Consider the following 27,581-nt stretch of genomic DNA (forward strand, 5'->3'; position numbering starts at 1 on the left):
TACTTTTACATGCACTTTCAGTACAGGTAGCCTAATTTCTATCATGTGTGGCTTTTCGGAGCACAGGCCTTGTTTTGGGTGCCAATGATTGCGCTGCGTTGGATGTGCTTGGAAGAGGCTCACATTCATTCAGGAAACTCTAGTTGAACTAGATCCATATGTAGCTTAAAAAATGTAGCTTTCTGATTGGAGGTAGTCTCTGGCTTCCAGCATTATCACATATGATTTCTGGTTTTGATGTGCTACAGGAGAGAAAGTAGAGCAAAACTTTGGAATTATTTTTCTTAGCATTTACTGAGAGTTTACTGCTTTCACCATTGTGTTGTACTATGATAAGCACTTTACATGAATTGACTCATTTAATGCTAATAATAATCCAGTGAGGAAGGTGGTATTTTTTTTTAGGCTTGAAATGGTTAATGAACTTGTCCAACTTTGAACAACTTGGTGGTGATTTTTAAGGTCTCTAAAGTCAAGAAAAATAAATAAGGTATTGTTGCATTAAATATCGATGATGTCTTAAGCCAAAGGTACCACCCAAAAGAATGGGATAAGGTAGCAGAGATCTTGCCCAAATATTGGTTTATTGGAATTTCTTTTAAAAAGCTTATTAGAGTGTCTGATAATTTCTCCAAATCCTGGCATTATGGAAGCCTCTAGGTAGAAACTATTGTTGTAATATTTAGAAAATTATTGGTACTCATTCTGTTTTGGGATGATTTATTTTTTTATCATTTTTCAAATTAAAGGATAGTTGATTTACATTGTTGTGCCAGTGTGTGTGATGTACAGCAAAGTAACTCAGTAATATATATACACATGTACATATGCGCACACACACACACATTCTTTTTTCTGTATTCTTTTATGTCACAGTCTATCTCAGGAGATTAAATATAGTTCCCTGCACTATACACTAAGACCTAGTTTTTTATCCATTCTAAATGTAATAGTTTACATCTCCTAACCCAAGCTGCCAGTCCATTTCACTCCCTCCATCCTCCCCGTTGGCAAATAGAAGTCTGTTTTCTAGGTGTATGAGTCTATTTTTGAATTGTGGATTCATTTGTGCCATATTATAGATTTGATATATAAGTGAATTGTGGATTCATTTGTGCCATATTATAGATTTGATATATAAGTGGTATCATTTGGGGTTTGTCTTTCTCTTTCTGACTTACTTAGTAGGACAGTCTCTATAAGCATCCGTGTTGCTTCAAATGGCATTTTTTAAAATGGCTGAGCAGTATTCCATTGTGTATATGTACCACATCTTCTTTATCCATTCATCTATCGATGGGCATTTATGTTGTTTTCATGTCTTGACTATTGTAGATAGTGCTGCTGTGAACATAGGGGTGCACATATGATTAGGTCCCATTTGTTTATTTTTGTTTTTATTTCTTTTGCTTGGGAGGCCTTACCTAATAAAACAGTGTATGATTTAGGACAGAGAATGTTTTGCCTATATTCTATTTTAGGAGTTTTATGGTGTCATGTCTAATGTTTAAGTCTTTAAGACATTTTGAGTTTATTTTTTTTTGCATGATATAAGGGTATGTTCTAATTTCGTTGATTTACATGCAGCTGTCCCATTTTCCCAGCACCACTTGCTGAAGAGACTGTCTTTTCCCCATTTTATATTCTTGCCTCCTTTGTTGAAGATTAATTGACTATAGATGTGTGGGTTTATTTCTGGGTACCCTATTTTATTGTGTTGATCCATATGTCTGCTTTTTTTTTTTTTTTCTTTTTATGGTTGCACCTGCAGCATATGGAAGTTCCCAGGCTAGGTGTAAAAAGAGCTATTGCTGCAGGCCTACACCACAGCAGCACTGGATCTGAGCCACATCTGAGACCTATGCCTCAGCTTGTGGCAACGCTGGATACCTAACCCACTGAGCAAGGCCAGGGATCTAAGCCCCATCCTCATAGACACTATGTTAGGTTATTAACCCAGTAAGCCATAATGGAACTGCCATATGTCTGTTTTTGTGCAAGTGCCACACTGTCTTTATTACTGTAGTTTTGTAGTATTGTCTGAAGTCTGGGAGAGTTACGCCTCCTGCTTTATCTTCTTTTCCCTCAATATTGCTTTGGCAATTCTGGATCTTTCATGGTTCCATATAAGTTTTTGGATTATTTGTTCTAGTTTTGTGAAAAATGTCATGGATAATTTAATAGAGATCACATTAAATCTGTAGATTGCTTTGTATAATACAGCCATTTTAATAATATTAATTCTTCCAATCCAGGAGCATGGGATATCTCCATCTCTTTGAATCCTCTTTAATTTCCTTGATTAATGTTTATAGATCTCAGCATATAAGTCTTTCACTTCCTTGGTCAGGTTTTTTCCTGTTTTTTGCTGGGGGTTTTCTTGTTGGTGTGATTTTAAATGGTATTTTTTTTTAACATTCCCTTTCTGATATTTCATTGTTAGTATACAGAAATGCAACTGATTTCTGAATATTAACCTTGTACTTTGTTGAATTCATTTATAAGATCAAGAAGTTTCTCTTTGGAGGCCTTAGGATTTTCTAGATATAGTATCATATCATCTGCATAGAGTGACAATTTTACCTCTTCCCTTCAATTTGGTTGTCCTTTATTTCTTTTTCTTATCTTATTGCTATGGCTAGGACTTCCATTACTATGTTGAATAAAAGTAGTAAGAGTGGGCATCCTTGTCTTGTTCCAGATTTTAGTAAGAGGGCTTTCAGCTTTTCTCTGTTGAGTATCATATTGGCTGTGGTTTTGTCATAAATGGTTTTTATATGTTCCCTTTATCCTCATTTTGGTAAGAGTTTTTATCATGAATGGATGTTGGATTTTGTCAAATGCTTTTTCCGCATCTATCAAGATGATCGTATGGTTTATATCGTATATGTATTACATCACCACTATACATTTACTCAAATGACAAAATTTAGTAGTGCCATAAAACTCTTTGTAGTGCAGGGAATATTTTTAACACTTACTGAACTGTTAACCTGAGCATCCTTGTTCTAGTCTTATTCTCAAGCAGAGATGAGAATCCTTTATAAACACACATGGTGTAGTTACACTCTCCAAGCGCCCCACCCTAAGAAATATCCTTGAGTTGGGTGGTGATCATTTTACACAAAGAATCAACCTATCTAGTACCTTGGAGATACATTACTGTCTTTTCTTCTTTAGAATTTTCAAACTATATAAAACCTAAGTCACTGTGGATAGCATAAGTTATGCTTCCCAGGAACCAAATTCAGCGCATGAATAGGTTTCTTTTGGCCTGGCTGTGAAATTTTTTTAAAGTGAATTCTGATCAATATTTAAGATTGAAAAACTGTGCCTAGCTCTCCCCACCCTTCCCTATTTATCTTATATTATGTCTACATGACCACTCTGGCCCCTGGAATCATTAGAGCATAAAGCTACTGCTTTATTCCCACAATGAATCACTTCTGTATATAAGTTTCTCCAGGTTCATTTTTTGGTATTTGGTTCCTCTTCATGGACTTTACTTGGTCATCAATCCCTTTAACACCAAGAATAATCTTTACATCCTAGTTAACATTTAAATTATACCTGCTGCAGATCTGAGGAAGTATTTTATGGAGATTACTGTTATTATTGCTATTTTTAAAACCATAAGTTATGTAACAGTGTATATTATGCAGTGACAGATCTATCAATTGACAGTTCACTGATTTGGACTGTGATTATTTTGTCCACTGTGTGTCACTTTATTTTTCTGTCCATTTTTATGTGGCCACTCTCTTCGTAAACAGTTTAAAAAAGGAAGAAAACAGAAGGCCATTAGGCGCTTACCCAAAAGCTTTGTGGTAGCACAGACTTCTGAAGACGGCGGGGCATTCAGGGAACATCTTTATTTCTTGCAAAATCCTGACCGAGGATTTTAGGTCATTTTAATTCATGTTCTTAATTAATAGTGAAATAAAGAAACTGAAGACATTGGTTTTTGAAAATGTTCTACCCAGCTCTGAGATGCTCAGAATCCATTCCAAAAGAAGTGAACATTTGGAAGGATGGATATACTCAGAAACAGTACTTACATATGTTTTTTCAACAGAATGAATCATGGCCTCTCAAAGGCCTCAGGCTATCCATGTACTCCTAGCCTGCCATATGTGCATGGACAAACCCAGCATCATCATGAACAACCATTCCCTAAGGATCTGGCTTTTAACAAGTGGAGATCTCCAGTTTCTTTTTTTCTTTTTGGTATAGATGCCAGTAATCATATGATGTCCATTTATCTTTCATTTTGCCATTTTGTCTAAATTGGCATTTGTCTAATTATCTATTTTTTTTAAATCATTGAAAGAAATTGCAGTCTCTTTCATGATATATTGAGGAAAGATAAGTTGAAATTGGAAAGAATGGGAAGAACTCTGAAAGGTTTTTCCTGGCTCTGTCGCTAACGTTTGTGAAACCTAAGAAACTGAAAAGAGCAGAACAGTCCTTAAAAATAAGTTTATATTAGTGTTGATTCTATTCAGTGGACAGAATTATTTGGATACATTCAGGAAAAGAATAACATTGATAAAAATTATTCTTGGTTGTATTCCAAATAAAAAAGCAAAAGACAAAGTCATCACATTAAAAAGTAATAATGAAAATAGAGTTTTCTTCCTTGTTTCCTCTCTCACCTCTCCTTCCTTGTCTCTGGGCATTGTCTCTGCCTCCTCATTTTGCTTCTCCTTCTTCCTTTCTCCTTATTCCTTTTATTCTTGCCATATTCCATAAAAGAATGAAACAGCTTTTAAAACAAACAAACATGAACTGTATGTATGTATGTGTGTGTTGTAAAGTAGGTGTGCTAATCATTCAAAAGTGAAAATACAGTGAGCCAAAAATAAGGTTAGCATTCAACGTGTATGCTATAGTATCTACTGCTTCTATTAGAGAAGGACCACAGATTTGGCTCTGAGATTTCTAGAAGCCAATATGAAGAAAACAACTCTGTTACTTCTAAGGTTCTCAATGTTTGTAGGGCAGGGTTTATCAACCTTGGCCTTATTGATATTTTTGCCAGTTTATTCTTTGTTGTACTATCCTGTTGTGCTACAAGATGTTTAGCAGAATTCCTGATGTCTACCCTACAGACGCCAGCAGGTCACCTGCCCTCTCAGTCTTGACAACCAAAAATGTCTCCAGAAACCACCAAATGGCCCCCACTGGGACCACTGCTTTAGAATAATGGCAAGAAAACTGTTACACTCAGGAAAAATCCAACTATTCCAGATAAAACTTGGACTATTTGAATTTCTTGAATGTTTTAGCAACTTTACATGATAGACGTTCAGTACCTTCAAACATAAAACAAGTCATGTAGGTCTTAGCTGATTTATTTAATTAGGAAAATCTTTGATTCTACAAATACGATGTCTTTTAAAATCATTTTATTTATTTAGTTTTTGGATTTTTATTTTACTAGGATAGAAATGAAAGTGGGTTAATAACTCATGCTCTTTTTTCCTAGCTTCTCATTCCAGCTCTACTAATTGCTAGCTGAGTAACCTCTCTGAATTTCATATATAAAATTGCTTAATAATAACATTTATATCAGTGGTTTTTTTTAAGAATTGTATGAGTTAATATAAGCAAAGAGCTTTGCACAGTGGCTGGATCTTCATAAGTACTTTATGAGATGACAACTACTATTAATATTGTAATTCTGATTTATAAATAATAAAGACTAGAACTTTTAGAGTAGGAGAGTAAATAATCATAATAAAACTGAAAACCTGGAATGTTCATAAGAATTTTCTAATGCTTTCTCTGTATATTTCCCGAATTGCATTCTGCTGTGACTTCAAGTGAATGAGATCACATTTCTACTGTTTCTGCTCCATAAATCATGTTTGATTCAGCAGTCCTTATTATCCCTCATTTTTTTTATACTACTAATACAAAAGATTGCAACATGATTTTCTTCTTTTAGATATGGAGAGTATTATCTAGTGGCTAAGTTTTTACAAATAGATAATAGATGTGTAGATAGTGCTTTTTTGGCCCTCACTGTCCCTCCTACTACAGTTCCTCCATGTCTCTGTAGTGAGAACACTTTCCTAATGATGTGAGGAGCCTCAGATAATGACTAATATGAATAACTGTCCTATGCTTCCGAATTGCTGGCCCCCCCCCATACCCTGTTTTTTCTTTTTTATAATCAGTTACATCTATTGGCCTCTGCTAATTATTCTGAGGTTTTCACATTGCAAGTTGCTGTAGATTTTTTGAGGTCCACAATGAAGCAGAGGTTGCGCATCTTTCCCTCTTTTAACATTATAATTTTTCAAATTGATATCAAAGTGTTTTACTTCGGTTTCTTTTTTTCAGAATTTACAGTATTTTGCCTTACAGTTTTCTCTATAACTTTACTCCTTTCTACCCGTAAATAGATGTGAGTCTCTGGGAATCGGGGCTACGAGGATCTCAAGGCCACAGTTTGTACTGTCTTAAGAATTGTGCCTCCTCCTCTATTAATTCAATCTTCTTTATGTGCCAAGCTTGTATAATTCTCTACCCCAAAGCATATATCTACCCTCTCTCACCACATCTCAATTCATTGCACAGAAAAACATCATATGGGCCAGCTTTCCCTAACCCTTCTGAAGCCCAATTTTGGACACAGGTTAAGTCCACACCCTCCTCCATACTTAGAAAGTGATTGAACTTCGGGGGGACTATTTCCAGATTGATAGAGTTTAATTCTGGCAGTAAAATAAGACCTCTGTGGAACAGTTAGCAGACTTATGAAAGCTGCCTTTGTGTTTTGTACATTAATTACATTGTCAGAAATATTTGAAAGTTGAAAGCATACAGTTTTTTTAGAGTAGTAGATAAGCAAAGCTTGGTGTACATTCCAGGTGAATTCTGAGGGGGTATGTAACTTGAATATTGCAGCATTAATTCTAAAATACCGTTATATACCACCAGCCATATATGCAGCACATCCTTGGGGACTTCTGCCCAGGATCCTGGCTAGACTCTTTTCTCTGTCATCCAACAGAGTAAATACCTGACCTTTAAAATGTGACACAAAATTGCCTCTGCTTACTGGTATATGTGATAGACTCTTTTCTTCTCCTAATTACCCTATCCTTCTCCACAGCTAATAATAATGTATCAGTCTCTTTGTTTGAAGCTTCCTTTTGTTTTAAAGTTCTGTCTGTTTAAGATCAAGTTATTATTAGATGCAGTCTCTTTAGATAATTGCTCTGTATCTCAGCTTCCTTTCTCATAATGGCATTTGGGTATATGAGGGAGAGAGAGAGACCTGATGGAGCCCTTGGATACTCACTGTCCTCTGGCTATTTATGTTTCCATGGTAAACTCTCCAGTCCATCTGATTGTTCCTGATTTCCCAGCATTTATAACTGAGGTCAGCAGCTGAATTTCTCCTGGTTTCTGATTTTATAGCATAATGGAGCTTGGTGGGGTTCGCAGGTTCTAACAGCTTCACCTTGGCTCTCTCTGTGCTGGAATTTTTCTGTGCTTCTGCTGTGGATCTGACCCTAGCCATAGTTACTCCATATTAGGGGCATACCCTTGGAGGATTGTGGAAACTTGTGGCTTCCATCTGTACAACACAGGATCTAAGAGCACTTAGGAGTGCCACAGTCTGAACTTCCATTTACTTTTTATAGTATTCCATAGACTTTTTAGTGTAGTACCCAGAGTTGAGTGTTGACATGACTGCAAAAGTCCCAAGTATAAATGAGAGCAAAGACTTGCTTATTACTTTGTCAGTTTACCTAACCACATTGTCCTTTCTCTGAGATTTTCTCATTTATCATTCTTTGCTTCCTCTGCTTCTGTCATACCTCTTCAGTTTCCTTTTCTTCAGTATCTTATGACCATAAAAGATGGCTTTTGACTTTTGGCATTTTCCTCCTGTCATCATATCCTATCTATAGCCCAGGCTTGCAAGCCCTGTGCCTGGGTGTCATAGGTAGAAAGAGACTCTTCTCTGAACCATCATTCAGAGAGGCAGTGATAGAATTGTCTTGATGCTGACTCTTAACATATGACTGCAATCTGAGACTGCTAAGCTTAGTTCTTGATATGTAAAGAAACTTCGGAAAAAAATCCTCCTTCACCACAAAATTTGGATTTTTATGTGTATTGATGGAAAATCACATTTTGAATGTCAATTTTTTTTACATTTCTTTTATGTCAATCCTGATCTTCCCTTCAGCTCACGTACCACTGCTCCGTAGCAATGTGTGTGTATGTGTGTGTACATGTGTGTTTACATGCACACGTGCATGACCGCGCACACATCAGCCAGAAGAATGAATTCGTGGGCAGACCAAGGGGAAGTAAATGTGGTATATGGAAAAAAAAAGATGAAAGCACATTGATTTTTTAAAAATTATAGTAGTTCTGACTTTAAGAATTTGCCTCGAATGTCTCAACAATTTTAGCAAGATCTTATTAACCAGTTATTGTGGTCTACAGGATTGCCTTCTGTTCCACTCCCATTTCTTTCCTCTTTCTTGGCCTCATCTATTCCACTTTACATTATTTTACAGTCCCAGAACTAGCTCTGCCCAACTCTCCTAATATCTCTACCCTCAACTTCCAAATGCTAGAGTACCTGTCTTATTACAGCTCTAAGCCCTTCTGGTCTCTACTTCCACCATTAATATTTTGCCAGCTCAGTTCCCTAATCCTGTTTATGTACATTCACCTGAGATGAATTCTTCTTGCTCTTTTTCTTAATGAGAGTATAGTTTATTTACAGTGTCATATCAATTTCTGCTGTAGAGCATAGTGACCCAGTTATTTATATATATATATATATATATAATTTTTTCATACTATCTTCTACGATGTTCTACCCCAAGAGATTAGACATAGTTTCCTGTGCTGTGCAGTAGGACCCCACTGCTTATTCATCCTATATGTAATAGTTTGCATCTACCAACCCCAAACTCCCTGTCCTTCTCACTTCCTCCCCCCTGACAACCACAAGTCTGCTCTCCATGTCCATCATCTGTTTCTGTTCTGTAGATAGGATCATTTGTGCTATATTTTAGATTCTAAATATAAGTGAAATCATATGGTATCAGTCTTTCTCTTTCTGACTTACTTCATTTAGTATGAGACTCTAGTTGCATCCACATTTCTGCAAATGGCATTATTTTGTCCTTTTTATGGCTGAATAGTATTTCATTGAATATACATACCACATCTTCTTAATCCATTCATCTCCTGATAGACATTAAGTTGTTTCCATGACTTGATTACTGTGAATAGTCTTGTTCTTTTACTTTCCTTTCCAGCCACTTAGTATCCCATTCCATGTCAGGAAACACTATCAATTGATGGAGTCAACCATCCTCTCTTACCTAGAGTTTTTTTCTACTGTCTGGAAGTCTTGCAAAGTTGAAATCATGGCTGTCATATAAAGATTACTTTCTTGACACTATCACAAACATAGGGAAAGGTTTTTGGCAATCTCTAAAACTGATAAAAGGGACATAGAGAAGAAATATGTTTTGTCATTGAGAATAGCAGCAGGAAGTGTATTTAGGAGTCTGTTCTAGCGATGGGGATTATGGTAGGGAGAGTTCATGAGTCTTGCATCCTTTTTTTCATTTTTACCATTGAAATTTTATATATATGTGTGTGTGTATATATATATGTGTGTGTGTCTGTGTGTGTAGAGTGCCAAGTACATGTGGATAGCTTTTGGTGGCTAATTTTGGAAGCTAGTGGCCCTGAAACACCATTCAGCGCATAACATCCTGAGGAAATATGCTTATAAATTGACTTATAAACAAGCTTTTGGGATAAAACCTTGTTAGGGACTGAATTGTGTTCCCCTAAAATTCTTATGTTGAAGCCCTAACCCTTGATGTGGTTGAATTTGTTGGGGTTTTAGGAAGTAATTAAAGTTAAATCAGGGATTCTGATTTAAGAGGGTTGGTGGCCTTGTAAGAAGAGGAAGAGAGAGGTCTGTTTTTCTTCTTGTGCACTCACAAAGGAAAGGCCAGGTCAGGACATAGTGAGAAGATAACCATCTGAAAGCTGGAAAGAGAATTGAACCAGAAATTAAATTGGCTGGCACTTTCATCTTGGATTTCTAGCCTCCACATCTATGTGAAATAAATTTCTGTTGTTTAAGCCATCCAGTCTATGTATTTTGTTGTGGCAGCTCAAGCGAAGACAAATATGTTTATACATTTAGAATTGAATACAACTACTCATTTATGGATAGATTATATCTACAAAATTTATCATATTTACACTTCATTATAAAGTAAATGTACATAAAACATAAGTTGAAGTGGTATTTATAGAAATGTTCTTTATGTTAAAAAACAAGCAAATAAATGAATGATAAATCCAATAGATTCCTAAATAGAACCTGTTTAGGGATAAGCCTAAACTTTGGATATTGTCAAAACTTCAAGCATACATTGAGTATCTATGTGCCCAGCACTCTTTCAGTCAGTAACCATATCCTTAGTATAAAAGTAACCCCTATATTATAATTCTTAGTCTCCAGTACATAGTAGGTATCCAATAAATATTAGCTAAATTTTTAAATTATTATCTCGATCAGTAGAGGCTTATGCATCAAAATTAATGACACCAACACAGGTATATGTTAGAGTTATTTCTAGCTCTGTCTAATGCCCTTTTCTATTATGGTTAAAGAGACATTGTTCTCAGCTGTTGTAATATTTTTCTAATCAAGTACAGTATTTATAACTTTTTGGAAGGAATTTTCTATTACTGTTAAAAAAAACATTTTGGGCAGGATCAAATGATGGAGGAGTAAGACATGGTGCTCACCTTATCCCACAAACACATCCAAAAAACCCATCTACATCTAGAATGATTCACACAGAACATCTGCTGAATGCTGGTAGAAGACCTTAAACCTCCAAAAAAGGCAAGAAACCCTCCACATAACTGGGTAGAGCAAAAGGGAAAAAAACCAAGAGTGAGAAAGAGAAAGGAATCAGGATGAGACTAGCACTCTTGAGAGGGAGCAGTGAAAAAGGAAAGGAACCCCATATCCTGTCACCAAACTGATAGGGAGATCTGCTGAGACACAGGGACCTCAAAGCCTTGAGAAAAGTGCAATAGCTGGACTGAGGGGCACAAAGAAGAGAGCAAGCTACATAGACTGTTAGTACCACTTCCCCTGGACACTGAATCCTGAGATGCTGGGGCAGGGGCAGGGTGCTGAGACTGAGGCTGCTGAGGTCAGTTCCAGGGAGAGATCTAGGCTATGTGGAGTCAGCCTGAGCGGCCAGGGAGTAGTGCACCATGGACTGGAAAATGGAATTCTGCAGCCAAGGGAAGTGGGAGAATTCTAGGCCAAAGGAGAAACAAGGCACCATTGTTGGGGAGGGTGAGAGGAGGAGGACACATAACCACGGGAATATCTTTCTCTCCATGTGTGTGAACTCTCAGAAGGTGGGGCACCTCTGGCTCAGGCTCTGGATGGTGAGGCACCTCTTGCATGGCCTATGGTCAGCAGAGCACCTGTTGCATGGGCTGCAGGTAGCTGGGAATCTTTCGCATGGAGTAAGGGGCAGCTGGGCACCTCCTGTGTAGGCTAAGTGTGATGGAGCACCTCTTCCGTGGGATAGGGGACAGGGGCAAATCACTGCAGTTATCTCAGACTCCAGAGGTGTGCATGGTCCAGCACCACTACGGATCTGTGAACAGGCACCACCTGTGGCCCCAGTCACCTCAGAAATCGGCACAGAAGAGGGCACTGCTACTGAGCACCAGCTCCTGTTGCTCTCACTTCCCTGGGAACACACATACTCTGCTGCTACCACTGCCAAATGCTCTGGGCACCACCTACAGTTGCTTAAGGGTTGCTGCCACTTCCCAGGGCCTTGCAACTAGGAGCAGCCTGAGCCACTTCCCTGCAGGTTCTTGCCACTGACAAGGGCTCAGCAACCAGGCACTGGCTACTAGCCCTGCCCACTGCCTCCATCTCCCTGGAAGCACATGCAGCACCCTATCAAGGGGTTAACAGCCTGTACACACTGAGGAAAGAGACAGCGAGATCCAAATCAAAAGCAACCCTCATGCTAAAAATAAATAATAAGCTCTCACAAAATACCCAAGGGGAACTCTCATGTATAAATAGCCATCCAAGACTATAGTAGTTGGTTTCTCTAAACTCATAGAATAAGAAAAATATAAGCAAAATGAAGAAGCTCAGGAACCATTCCCACTTTAAAGAACAGTATTCACCTGAAGGAGCAAACAATGAAACAGACCTTTTCAATCTAATAGACACCAAGTTCAAAAGAAGATAGCGAAAATAGTGAAGGAATTAAGAGCAATTATGAAGAAATTAAGAAATGGATATGAACAGTAAGTAGAAAGTAACTAGTAACTGTTCTAAAGTTAGAAAGTAACTGTTCTAAAGAAAGAACAGTAACTAGTTCTTTCTTTAGATGGAAACTAGAAAATATAAGGAGGAGCCAAGAAAAAAATAGAAGATTCATTTGCAGAGATGCAAGCTGAGTTAAAGGCAATGAAGAGCAGAATAAATAATGCAGAGGAATGAATTAGTGTCTTGGAAGATGGAATAATGGAAATCACTGAATCAGGACAGCAGACAGAAAACCAAATGAAAAAAACATGAAAGCAAAATAAGAGATCTTTGGGATTAATATAAAATGGGACAATCTACACATAATATGGATTCCAGAAGGATAAGAAAAGAAAAGCGGATAGAAAATATATTTGAAGAAATTATGCAGCATCCCATACATTTTGAATTGTGTTTCCATTATCATTTGTCTTGAAGTATTTTTTAATTTCCCTTTTGATTTCCTCATTGACCCATTGGTTTTTTAGTAGCATGTTGTTTAGTCTTCATGTAGACAGTATTTTTTCTCATTTATTTTCCTGTGGTTGATTCTAGTTTCATGCCATTGTGGTCAGAGAAGATACTTGAAATAATTTCTATACTCTTAAATTTGTTGAGGTTAGTTTTGTGCCCCAGTTTGTGGTCAATCCTTGAGAATATTCCATGTGCACTTGAAAAGAATGTGTATTCTGATTTTTTTTTAATGTAATGTCCTGAAAATGTCAACTAAGTCTAACTTTTCTACTGTGTCATTTAGGATCTCTGTTGCCTTATTGATTTTCTGCCTAGAGGATCTATCCATTGATGATAGTGGGGTGTCTAAGTCTCCTACTATTATTGTATTCCCATGAATTTCTCCTTTTATATCTGTTAGTATTTGTTGTATGTATTCGGGTGCTCCTATATTATAGACATATAATCCAGCAATCCCACTCCTGGGCATATGTCCAGACAAAACTTTGATTGAAAAAGATACATGCACCCCTATGTTCATAGCAGCACTATTCACAATAGCCAAGACATGGAAACAACCTCAATATCCATCAGTAGATGAATGGATTAAAACGATGTGGTATATATACATGATGGAATACTACTCAGCCATAAAAAATATCAAAATAATGCCATTTGCAGCAGCATGGATAGGACTAGAGATTATCATACTAAGTGAAGTCAGTCAGAAAGAGAAAGACAAATACCATACAATGTCACTTATATCTGAAATCTAATATATGGCAGAAACTATATATATATATATATCTACCAAACAGAAACAAACTCATGGACATAGAGAACAGACCTGTGGTTGCCAAGGGGAGAGGGAGTAAGATGGACTGAGAATTTTGGGTTAGTGGATGCAAACTATTGGATTTAGAATGGATAAGCAATGAGATCCTGCTGTGTAGCACAGGGAACTGTATCTAATCAGTTGTGATGGAACATGATGGAGGATAATGTGAGATAAAAGAATATATATATGTATAACTGGGTCACTTTGCTGTGCAGCATAAATTGACAGAACATTGTAAATCAACTATAATAAAAATTTTTTTAAATAAAGATGAATCAATGGATGAATGGGGGGAAGGATGGATGAATAGATCAACATGTGATAAAGCAATAGAATGAAATGTGAAGTCTAGAATCTAGGTTGTTTAAGAGCGTTCACTCCATAATAATTTAAATTTTTCTGTATGTTTGAAATTTTTCATAATAAAATGTTGAGAGGAAACACCAAAAAAAAAGTGGTTTGAAATTATCTGTGGTTCTGTCACCAATTAACTCTTTGGGGATTTATTGATTTGTTTTATGTTTGCTGGCCTTCCCAGTGATTTTAAATCTGATGGATATTTCTATGGCACCTATAGCTATGTAATGGTTAAAAATAGGCTTAAAAATATCCATCACAATCTAAGTGTTGGTTTTAATTTTTAAGCTTGAACAACCATCTTCCTCTAGGATATATCTATATCTATAAGCTCAAATAACTGCTTAAAATGGTTCAATAAGACATAAAACTTTCCGATTAGAGGATAAATGACTAGGTCCCAGTGTTCATTTGATGATTCCTTTACTTTTTAGTTGATAGTGTTGACCGTGGTGGTATCGATGATGACATGGGCTGAATGTTCTTAAGCAGGAGTATGGTAGAAAAGCATGTGTTGTCAGGATCGGAGGTCTTTGTGAGGGTCTTCAGAACAGCAGAGTGGCCCCTCTAAGCCACAGTATGCTCATTCAGTAACCACTTAATAGGCCTCAACTATGTGCTAGCCAGGACAAAATGAGAGTAACAGCAGTTAAGATAGTAGTAGCTAACAGTAGCCTGTTACTTATTCATTTAATCCTCCCCCACATCACACACAGATGGCACTTGAAAAAGTTGTTTCATTGGAAGGGAAGCAAAGCACATAGATGTTAATTAATTGATTGCCCATTGTCATTTGCCTTTGTGTGGTAAAGCCGTAATTTTACTTAGTTTGATATAGAATCTTCTCTCTACCATTTTTGCTATTGTCAAAATTATCTTAATATTCTATTTATTTATTCTCATGTATTATGTATATACTCCTTATTCTTGACGGGATTTAAATTGTTAAGGTTCTCATGAGAAAAAGCATGTGAAAATGCTTAGGAAGCTACTTAGTGCATGTGTATGTTATTATTATTTATTTGTTCCCTGTCATTAGGCCTCTTTAATTCTTCATTTTAAAAGAGAATCTGTATTTTGAGTGGGATTTCCCTTCTTTGAGCCATTTGAGAAGTTTTGATATTTGCACAGTCACAAATTTTTTATTGCTTTTGTCAGTGCTGCAAGTAATTAGTGTGTCCTAAAATTAGAGACTTCTACTCTTGGCTACTGTTATTTTTTACATTATGAAATACTTTGTACTTAAAAAGATGTAACATATTTGACAATTTAAAATGGCCACTACTGTACTTTTCTTGTCTTTGTTGTATATGTTCTCTTATTGTATGCACAAAAAGAGAGTAAATAGCATTTTATAAAAGTAAGTCCAAAATATTGGTTCATGCTTCGTTTTGATAATAATGTTCTCTAGTGTGGAAGCAACCACGAATTTTAATGGCCTAATTTTAATAATACCAGTTTGCACTAAGACTAGCTGCCAAAATGCACTAAATATAAGAAGTTGTAAGCTTCTCCTTTGAAAGTCAAATTGTTCATTACAGTTAAGTGTTGTGAATGTTTTAAGTGAGAGGACTGCACACTCTTTCCATTTAGTTGGAGAACCTGAACTGTGGTTGCCCCTTTCTACTCACAGCTACTGCTACCTGTCTAATAATTCTCTTTGGCTCCCTGGAAACCTGCAGCCAGAGAGGTATTTGAATTTCCCCCCCTCTAGCACTTGCAAATCCGATTTTTATGTATAGCTAAGTGCTCTTAGCTTTTACTCTATCTACTACTGGGGCCTGGTTTCTTGAAAGACTGTAACTACGCCAGATCCGGCCTATGTAATGCTGTTTGTAATGAGAAATCTAAACAGGGAATGGCAGTGAGGCATGGCAGGAATGTGTTTCCATTGGAGAAGTCAGTACAGAGAAAAAGTATAAGCAAAGCCGTGTCCAGAAGGCCTTTTCAGCTGGCCAAGACGGAAGACTAATGTTATTGTACATAGGCTGTTACTGTGCCAGCCCTTCCTCACAAATTTGCTTTCTCTTTCTCTCCCCTGCTCCCCAACGCCCCTCCTCCCCCTGCCCTCTTTCATCTACTCCTTCTCCTTCTCTCCCTCTCTCTGTTGCGGGCTCTGCTGACTGTTTGCTCAGGTGGACAGTGACACCATTTGGAATGAGCTGCACTCGTCCGGTGCTGCACGCATGGCTGTTGGCTGTGTCATCGAGCTGGCTTCCAAAGTGGCCTCAGGAGAGCTGAAGGTGAGGTCTGGGTTGCATTAAGTGTGGGAAATCCAGAGGAGACGCTGAAACAGAGATGTTGTTGTTTGGGAATTGTGGGGAGTGTGGTATGGTCATAAAAGGAAAGGGGCGGAGGGAAGAGGGCAGGGAGATGGCCACTAAGGTGTGATAATAACTAGTCTGTAGGTAGGTCGTAGCTGATCCTGCTCACAGGGCCTTCCTCTCCTTGGGGAAACTGTGGTTAGGACACTCAGGGGTATTTTGAAGAGCATAGACATGGTGAATAAAGCTATGGTCCAGGTTAAAAATACCCAGGATATACATATCTGTCATGCCCTCCTGGGATTCTCTTTTGAAGCGACATAAAAAATATGATTACCGAGTACTGTGTAAGCTCAGAATACCACCCAGAGAGAGGGAACTGGGGGTGGGGAGAAAGGTAAATATCAGAGGGAAGGATTGGGAGGAAGAAGGAAATTGTTGATTAGAAGGGTAATGATCCAGAGTATGTTTTTCCATGAAAGAACTTCAAAAATGAACTACGCTTTATTGTTCTTTTCTTTTTACCATCTCCTTTTCTACATCATGTGAAAAGAACAATGTCCAAACCCCAACGTTTCCCAGTCTAAACAATTTATAAAAGCCAGAGACCTGACAGACGTTGACATTTTATTTGGTATTTTAACAGTGCTATTTAAAGGTATACCATGTGCGTCTTGAATGCAGTTGCCCCAATAAACTTTGTTGGTGCTAACATGGCTTTTTAATGCACTCGTTCACACACTTCATAACGAAATCTGGGCAGTGATTGATTTGGTATTTTTAGCAGTTGTGGGTCTTAGGGGGAATATATCATAACCAACAATATAGGCACAGTGAGTTTTGTTAATCTAAAATAAAATCTAATTAGGATTATTTTCTTTATGTCTAACGAATTTTTATTCAATAACACCTGACTGTTTCACTGTGATTAAAAATGCAGGGTAGAAATGTGCACTTTACAATCATTGTCTGTCCCAGAAGTCTTTGCTCTAATTCTTTAAGTCTGGACTTGGAGAAACAGCATTTTGATAAGGTGAACTGTGTTTATATATTTATGGATAGATGTATATGCCTCATGTTAAGTTGAAAAGACACAATCAGCTTTAGGATATTAATTGCTCAGCTCAGGCGATTTATGGGGCCATTAACGTGGTGCTTAATACTCAGTCTTTACCTTTGGTAATGAGCTATTGAAAGGAAGAAAGGAACCAGCCTTATGGAGAGGTTTTGGCTCTTTCCCAGTAGCACGTGAGGAATAGTTCTTGTTTGAGTATGCTACTTGTAGCACTAGAATAAATGGACATTTTATAACAAAAATATTTGAGAGTCTTATTTTCAAAAGAATTCAAATGACAGATAACAGCCAGGCCACAATATTATAATTTTTTAAAGATTATGCTGGCATAGACCCACTTGATAGAAACAAAAATGGTTATGGTAGCATTTCTAATTGTTTTGATTTTTTTTGATGCTTAATCAGAAACGTTTTCAAGTAGAATGCCCACATATTACACTAAAATTCATCATTGTTATTAGCCTCACGGTGTACAGAATTGCTGAATATATGTATAAAAAATGTTGAACAAAAAGCTAATTCTGTTTTTTAGGAAGTAGTCATTTAAAATAGCCTATTGCAAACAAAGTGTCAACAACATATGATGTGGACATGCTGACCACCAGCTGTACTAACACTGGCTATTTATGTTAAGAATAAGGATTCATACAAATGCTTTTCTTTCCCTTGATTGAGAAATCAGTCCATTAAGAAAGAAAAGGAAAGAATGGGGAAAAGACCCAGCTCTGCCACTTAAATGCTGTGTCATTTGTGGCAAATCACTAAACTTCTCTGGGCTTCAAATCCTTGTTCTGCAAAATTAGCAGGGTAGAATTGAAAACGTTGAAGGTCATGTATGGTTTTGACATTGTGAGCTATTTGCAAATGAAAAGTGGATTTGACTCTCGATTATAAACAGGGTGACATCAAATTGTAGATATTCCAAAATTAATTTCAACTTATTTCAGATTTTGCAGCTGGTTTATTTCTCTTATAGGTAAGGGTAAAATTGAAGTCCAAGACATGTAAGACCATGACAAATGCAGTAGTGCTAACAGGCCAAGAGACCAAATCCCTTGGTTGCTAATAATTTCGGGAGGCCTTTGGGAATGCCACTGCTGGTAGCCAAGAACTTGATATATGGCCATGATCTCTGGCTAACCAAAAATGTTATTCAGTATCTACCTGTTCCAGATTTCAGTATGACAGGGCAGGTACCCCTGATGGCCAGGAGCATTAACACTGACAGCTACGAGTCACTTCATTCAGATCTAGGAAGAAAATAGGGAAGCTTATCTGAGGACACGGGTAAATTATTCTGTTAAGAGGCATGAAGAAAGAAAACTTTGGTGTTTTGTCTTTTGTTTTCTGCACCTGCATTTAGTTCTCACATGTTCTACCCTGTTTTCCTAGTAAATCTGTACCTTAAGGAAACAACTTTGACATATTGAAAGACTGCATTTTGTAAAACAGCACTCATTTTGCTTGGTAAATTAAGAGCTCTATTTCAGATTGGGTTGGCCTGCATGGGGTGCTGAACTGAGAGGTGGGATACAGCTGGAAGGAAGTCATTGAACTCATAGGGGATGGGGATTTAGGATATAAGAGACGTGTACGAAAAGGAAAATGCCAAAGACAGATTTGATTACCTGGAATTTTTGCTTGATGTTGAAGTTGATTGTGACCACTCTTTAGCAGATTCTGTTCTTCCTTCCCCTGGGGATATTGATAGGCTGAAGGAATTAGAAGCATAATCTAGGCACAGGGAGTGGGTCTCATGTTGATGCTTATATTGACTGTGTGTAGCAGTAAACTACAGCAGTAAATGGGTTTATTTTTGGCACAGATGGACATGCTCAGTGGCGTTCAGCAGAAATTATGGGGACATTCAAGTTTTCCAGGTTATTAATAACATTTAAAAAAAATCCACAGAAGTGTAAATTTCTCAAATCTACAAATATCTGAATTGGCCATTTTTCAGATTCTAGAACTAAGGAACACAAATAATCTGAACCTGCTGAAATGTGTGTTGTTTTGGAAGATATAATTGGAAGAATATTTACCTCAAAGTGGTGCTCTGTTCTAAAGGACAATTAAGAAAGTATATCTAGAAGCAGAAATATCTCTACAAGATGACCAATTTTTTTCAAGTTTTAGATGGCTCAATACCTGGTTCAAAAATGGTGTCACTACTTTGTAAGGAATTTCTCTACATAAAAAAAGAAAAAAAGGTTAGTAACAGTTTTTTTAAAAAAAGTCTAGATTCTCTCCTTTTTATTACTATAAAACATTTAATACATACAAAAAAGTTACATTAATAATTTAAAAGTATAATAATGAGATAAACACCTAAGAGCCTTTCATCCAACTTAAAAAATAGTACTTTGCTGACACTATTAAAATTCTCTCAGTACTTAGCTCATTCCTATCTTTTGAACATGGAGTAATCACTAATCTGTTTTATTTTTTAATTAGTTTGTTCCCTTTATTTAATAGTTTTATCCATATGTTTTAAACCTTTATAAAAATGCAGTCATATTGAATGTGTTATTTTTCAGATTTCTCTCCCGAAACTTAAAATCATGTTATGAGAATTTATCCATAGGAATTTATATAGCTGTGCTTTATTCACTTTCCTTGTACATCATAATTTGTTTACTCATTCTTCTGTTGGACATTTTAGCTCTTTCTAGTTTTTACTCTTTTGATCAGGGCTGCTGTGAACACTCTTGAACATGCCTATTCTTTCACTATGGTATAACGAAGAGTAAAATGATAAGCTTTCAGAAAAGAGACATAATAAATTTCAATAAGCAATGCAAAGTAAAATTCCAGAGTTGTTTTGCCACAGTGACATCAGCAGAAATACCAGTTTAAATCTCTGAAAATTTTTCTCTCCATAAAATCAATGACAAAACTGGCAAAATTTATCAGAATTATCTTTTTTGAAAACCCTGGAAATTAACGAAAAGCTTGTAACAACTCAGGAAGCATGTATTCAAAACAAAACTGGTTAAATCTTGGTAGGAACAGTGAGTTTTGTGGTGTTTTAATTCACCCTATTCTCCTATAACCCTTTCCATTGCCACAGTAGCCTTAACAAATAATAGCCTGCATTCCCAGTGAAAACCAATAACTTGGCAGTCTCCAGACAGAGCAGAATGGGGTTGGAGATTCTTCAAAGCCTCATTCCCAGAGAATTTTCACTGTTTGGCCTATCTGATGCTTCAGTACAAGAGCCCACTTGCAAAGTTGTCTTTATTTGACCTGGCTTAGAGTACACCCTACATGAAAAGCCTTTTCCCCAGAAGCATTTGTTGAAAAAAAAAATAAAGGTCATTGATTAACCTCGTGGCTGCCTGGGGTGGAAGACAACAGTAGAGAAAACAGTAAACTGACCAAAAGCTACAGGGAAGACCCGGGGACTGAAATGTGCATAAGGGCTATGAAAAGCCCTATCAGATTCCTGAGAATCTAGAGGCCATGTTCATGATAGGGCAATGTGCATACTCAGGGCTGTGCACACTCAGGGAAGACCTGAAAGGCCCTAAGCTCTCATCTTAGGCTGACACTGAGGCCCTGCTCAAACAGGAAGTAAAGGCCAGGGTAGAGTTGTCAGCTCTCTGGCTGAGTATTGAAAATGTGTCCAACACACATGGGCAGGGCCCCTTGAAAGAGTCTGGAGACTCTTGATCCCAGGCATTTAGGAAAATCTCTGTCCTCTGTGTCATTAAGTGACCACTAAATTAACCAAGCAAAGACTTAAGTGCCACACTCAACATAGAATACAGTCATTATGGAATTAGTTTAGAAGAGTAGTAAGCAAACAAAACAATGGTAAACCCTAGGGAGGGGTAAAAATCTGATTTCCAGAATTGCCATATTTATGTGGCTTAAAAGGCGTGGTTTTTTAAGGCAAAACTCTGAGACATGTAAAGAAGAAGATGAATTCACATAAAGAAATAATGAACACCAGTAAAAGTCACTGCATAAATAAATATACATGATAGTATAATTATGTATGTTGTTTATAACTCTTATTTTCCTCTCAGATTTAAAAGATATCTACATAAAATAATAACCATAAATAAATATATAAGAATGTGGTCTGTAAGATAGTCACAGCACAGAGGAGGGCACTGGGAATGGAGCTATGTAAGAGCAAAACTGAATTTCTGGATACTATTGAAATGTGGTTTGTGTCTGAACTAAATTGTTTAAAAGTTAAGATACTAATTATAATTCACTGGGCAACAGGCAAGAAAATAACTCAAAAATATATTAAAAGAAATGACAAGGAAATTAAAGTGGTACACTAGAAATTATCTAATTAACTTTAAAAAGGGCAGTGTAAAGGAGGGATTGAGGAATTAAAAAAAAGATGATACATAGAGAATAAGTACCTATGTCATTGTGCCAGTTTCAAACCCCATCAGTTGCACATAAAAATTTCTAGGGCTCTCCACTTTTGTCTACATTTGGTATTTTCATATTTTTAACTGTTTGCAAATCTTATGTGAAAGGATGCTTTCATCACATATCATCAGAGAAATTAAAATTGAATCTACAGTGATATACCACCTCAAATCTGTTAGAATGACAACAAATAATAAATGTGAGGAAGTGGAGAGAAGGGAACCCTTGTACACTGTTGGCTGGAGTATAAATTGGTACAGCCACTATGGGAAATGGGCTGGGGGTTCCTCAAAAAATTAAAAGGAGAATTATCATAGGACTCAGCAACTCTACTCTTGGATATATATTTTAAAAAGCAAAAACACCAAATTGAAAAGATACATGGACCCCTATGTTCATAACAGCATTATTTATAATAGCCTAGATAGGAAAATAACCTACATGTCCATCAACAGATGAACAGAGAAAGATGTGGTGTGTATATATACAATGGAACATAACTCAGTTGTAAAAAAAAAAAAAAAAGAATGAAATTTTGCTTTTTGCATCAACATGGGTGAACTTGGAGAGTAACATGCTTATTAATAAAGTAAGTCAGAGGAAGACAAATACTGTATGTTTTCACTTATATATGTAATCTAAAAAAATAAAATAAATTTAACATGACAGACATAAACTCACAGATACAGAAAGTAAACTAGTGCACATACACAAATAGGACAGTGAGGGCAGGAGAAAGATAGGGGAAGGAAATTAAGAAGTACAAACTCCTAGGTATAAAATAAGATGCAAGGATATAATGCACAACATGGGGATTATAGGCAATATTTTATGCTAACTTTAAATGGAGTATAATCTATAAAATATTGAATCACAATGTTATACACCTGAAGTTAATATAAATCAAATTCACTTCAAAAATAACAATAAATATATGTTTAAACATATATTTTTATGCATTTATAAATTTCAAATATATACTGATCAATTTCAACTAAACAATAAAAATGGTTAAAAATAAAATAATTGTTTGCCAATGGGTATAAAATGTCACCTTATTATGAACCTCTGTTATTAGATATGGACAGAATAAGATTGTTAGATCCTTCTTAAACCTTTCATTAATATTTGATGCGTATCTCAAGTATAGCCTCCTGTCCTCAGTTATATTTGTATGATATTAATATGGCATTATTAGCTTTTTCCCCCCTTTTATTTTCCTAGTTCATTATTTACCATCCCTTTACTTGCAGAGTTTCTCTTTGCTCTATACTAGGTCTAGGTCTTATAAATAGCTTAAGGCTGCATTTTGCTTTCTAATCTAACTATATATTTTAGCTGATTCAGTTCAAGTCATTTTTTACTATGAATTATAATATACATAAGTGTATTTCTATCATATTTTGCATCACATATTGCTTTTTTTCTTTGTGTGCACCCTTGCTTTTACTTACCCCTTGCTTTGTTTTCAGTTGAAATGTTATTCTATGCTACCGCTAATTTTTTTTTTAAATACACAGTTTAAGTATCATTTAAAAATTTAACCTATGTAATAAATCTTAAACTTAATTCCTTTCCTGATTCTCCTCACAACACAAAAGCTTTATAATGTTTTAAAGGCAATTATCCTGTCTTAATTTTATGATATTATGGTGTAGTACTTTAGCTTTATCTCTCTTTTGAAAATAATATCACCAGTGAGACATTTTTAAACTGTGTTTATTATCAGTGTTTCTTTAGTCTTGCTGACATATTTACCATTTTCTTCATTCACCGTTTATCTTTGTATCTGAAACTTCCATTTCTTATTTTCCTTCTTCCAACATATATTTCTTTAGTGGTTTTTTTTTTTACTTTTTGTTTATCTATGATATCTGTTTGCCCCTATTCTTGAAAGATAGTTCTATTAAGTACATGGGTCAAAGTTGACAGTTTGTCTGGGCACTCTGAAGATCATCCATGCTTTTCTGGCTTCCAGTTTTGATGTTTATGTATACATTGTTTTTTCTCATATTATCATGCTCCATCATAAGTGACTAGATACAGTTCCCAGTGCTATACAGCAGGATCTCATCGCTTATCCATTCCAAAGATAATAGTTTGCATCTACTAGCCCCCAAATTCCCAATCCATCCAACTCCCTCCCCCTCCCTCTTGGCAACCACAAGTCTGTTCTCCATGTCCAGATTTTCCAGTTTTGACATGTAAAATGGCAGTTACCAACCTAATTGTCATTTCTTAGAGATATTGTGTCTTTTCTCTCTGATTACTTCTCATGTCTTCCCTTCGACTTTGATATTTGTATCTTGCTTTCTATGTATCTAATACTGGATTTTACTATTCAGAATTGTTTCAAATATTTATTAGCAAAACTAAACTTTAATGTAACCCTGTGATGATACTTCGTGATAAGTCATCTCCATCAGACTGAAAATAACCTTGTTGATTTCAAGTATTAATTACTCATTTATAAAACACATATGTATAGAACATATTTTTAGGTGAAAATTTGTTCTTTGGAGAAAGAATAAGGCATGAAAGAGAATTAGAAGAAGACTGAGGGAGGGTGCCACCTCTGTTAGATTACCTTGTGGGAAGGCCTTACAGATGGATAAGGAGAGATTTGAGCTGAACGAAGTACAGGAAGAACCATATAGAGAATTGGGGAAAGAGTAGTCCAGACAAAGGAAAAAGCAAATACAGAATCTGTCTTGTAGGGTGCAGTAGATAAGTCTTGACATGTTTAAGGAACTACAAGACCTGTATGTCTGGAGTTATCTGCAGAGAAGCTAGCAAGAAATGATGCTAGAGAGAGAATCAAAATCTAGATAATGAGATGCGCGCGCGCACACACACACACACACACACACACACACACACACACACACACACACAATTTAGCATACAATTTATGCATATGTAGGTGCCCTTGAAAACTAAGAGTATATTTATGATAGCTTAGAATAAGGAAGGCAATTACATTTTTAACTACCAATAATAGTTTTTTTTTAGTAAGTTAAATAGCCATTTCAAATACATTTTGTCATTAGGCCTTCCTTAAAATTTTATACTGTTTTCCAGCCTTAAATGGTATATCAAATAAGGTATGAAATGGAACAGTTGTGTTGACTCCAATTTTGGTCAAGATCCCAAGCTGAGGACAAAGAATATTAGTTTTGAATAACAGATACCTTTTCAATGGATTCATTAAAAGATAGTCAAATCAGCTTAATCCAGTTTATATATCAGGTAAGAGAGATGTGATTGATAAAAGATTCTTAAAAAGAAATTTAAGTGTTTTGGCTATTTTCCTCTGTTCTCTTCTTTGCTTTCCCCCAACAAATCTATAAGAGATGGTGAAGGTATCCAAGGAAATTGTTTCTATCTGAAGGGAGGAATGGTTTTTTAGTCCTTAGCTTGATACATATGGAGTTACAGAAATTTATAGAATCATTCTAGACTACTACCAGGTTGGGGAATGAAGGAGTTCACCAGAGAGCTTGATGTATGTATTAGGGGTTAGGGAGTTGTGTAAAGATAGAAGAATGTCCAGGTTTGTCACCTAGAGTGTGCAGAGTGGAGAGCTGGCTGAAACAGCCATGTGGGCAGGTTGAGGAGAGAGGACGAACAGTTGCCAGTGAAATTGACACTATTGGCAAAGCAAGGATTTTTTTTTCCTCTGTGGGCCAGTAGACACTTTGGATGGAGACCAGATTTGAATCATCTTGGAATTATCTCACCAAAGAGGTCTACCTTTAAAGAAAAAAAATCCCTCAGGAGAATATAACTGGAAATATTTGAAAAAGCTGATGAGAACTTGGTCAGCCAGTGAGTGCATTGCCCACATTAGTGAGCTTTGAGCATGTAGCCTACTGACAGTGTCTGAAGAACTTGTGAATTCTCCCACTGAAAGAGGAACAACATTTGGATCTGCCATGACAGAGGTCATTTGAAGAACCCAAAGAGATCTCCACTGCTAATCCAAAGTCTTTATCTTTTTTTATTTTTCTCACTCTCCAGAAGCTGGAGGATCCGTAAGCATAGCACAAAGGCAGTAGAGCAAGAAAGGAAAAAAATATCAACTATAAATTACATGGCATCCTCCCCCAGTGCACTTAGGTTTTTACCCACTGCTGGTCCCTGATTATATGGGTAAGCAGGTCAGTGGAGAAACACTTTGACTTAGATGTGACAGTAAAGTGTTTAACTAGACTGAACTGGACTTTTTAATGTTTAAAGGTGAGACTATTAGAGCTGACATGATTGGAAAAGCTATGGAATATATTAGATATAAAGTAAAGAAAGGTTAGTACTGGGAGAGAAATAATGCTGTTTCCTTTATATACTGTCCCTAATTCAACCCCAATATATAGATGTATGAGTTTTCTATTGCTGCTGTAACAAATGACCACAAATGTATTGGCTTAAGACAACACTAATTTATTATTTTCAGTTCTGAGAAATTTTAGAAGAACTATTCAGATCTCACTGCAGCCATGCTGACATCTTGATTTTAGCCCAGTGAAACCTGAGCTAAATCAAATTGTGGTAGAATTCATTTCCATGTGGTTGTAGGAGACCATGTAGTCCCCATTTTCTGACTAGTCATCAGCTAAGGGCTGCTCTCAGCTTCTAGGGGCCTCTCTCTATTATTTTAACAAAGCCTCTACATCTCAGAGCCAGCTAGAGGGCACAGACCTTCTTAAGATGCATTTATGTGCGCTTTTCCCCATCATTGCAGCTCTCTCTTACCTTTGAAGAATGCGTATAATTTGAATGAGACCACCTATATTATGCTAAGTACCTTTTCCATCTCTGTGATGGTAATCACATCTGCAAGGTCTCTTTTGTCATTTAAGAGCATGTTCACAGATTCTGGAAATTAGAATTAGGATTAGGAGATTAAAACATTTTATGGGGGACTTCTTCCTACCACAAACGGTTACTCAAAATTTAAAGTAGATTCTTTCTATAGTATTCTCACTGTAGAGTTCCCTTGTGGTGCAGCAGGTTAAGGGTCTGATGTTGTCACTGCAGTGGCTCAGGTCACTGCTGTGCCATAGTTTTGATCCCTGGTCCAGGAACTTCCACATGCCATGGGCACAGCCAAATGAAGAAAATGCTCACTGTATATGGCTCTAAGCTATTTAGTAATCACTTGAGATTTTTCAAAAATAGATATAATTTATTTTTAAATCAAGATATAGTGTACATTACATAGAACACACAGATTTTCAAGGGTGTTATTTCTTCTAGTTAATATCTGTACCTGAATACCACCACAAGTTATCTAATATTAAAATCACCCCAGAAAGTTCACTCATGCCCTTTGGTAGTCACTTTCTAGAACAGGCAAATACTGATCTGATTTTTCTGATAGTCACCTAATTTTAACTATTATGTAATTTTATATACGTGGTAGTATATAGTATGTAGAATTTTCTCTGTGACTTCTTTCATTTAATATAATGCTTTTGAGATACATCTATTATACTACATGTGTCATTTAGCTTATTAACTTTTGCTGCTGAGTACTATCCTATTTTTATGTTAAATTTTTGTTTATTTTCTTTAAGATACAAATAATATAATTTCTCTTTAGTTTAAAAATTCAAAGTTCTACACTGTTAAAAAAACTAATTAATTTTAAAGGGCAGGAGCTATTAATTCCCAATTTGGTAATTGATGACTTATCTCACTAAAAGGTAATCATGTTGCTAACTTTTAAATTAACTTTTTATTGAAGTTTAGTTGATGTACAATATTCTGTGTTACTGATGTACAACACAGTGGTTCACATTTTTAGAGGTTATATTTCATTTATAGCTATTA

At 36.3% G+C, this 27,581-nt stretch overlaps 1 protein-coding gene across 46 annotated transcripts in view; it reads left to right on the plus strand.

The window, feature by feature from the left end:
- Positions 1–27,581, plus strand: part of HDAC9 (histone deacetylase 9) — a 967,336-nt gene that overhangs the window by 730,202 nt on the left and 209,553 nt on the right. For all 46 annotated transcript variants that reach the window (XM_084977200.1, XM_084977210.1, XM_084977211.1 and 43 more), the window contains one exon: positions 16,151–16,258. In XM_084977200.1, coding sequence (XP_084833326.1) covers positions 16,151–16,258 — 108 coding nt within the window. The remainder of the gene's footprint in view (positions 1–16,150; positions 16,259–27,581) is intronic.

Source organism: Sus scrofa, chromosome 9 (genome assembly GCF_054392235.1).
Source record: "Sus scrofa isolate SSC_HxYL_T2T_F1_AM1 chromosome 9, Sscrofa_HxYL_maternal_Yorkshire_Landrace_v2.0, whole genome shotgun sequence".
NCBI classification, from domain to species: domain Eukaryota; kingdom Metazoa; phylum Chordata; class Mammalia; order Artiodactyla; family Suidae; genus Sus; species Sus scrofa.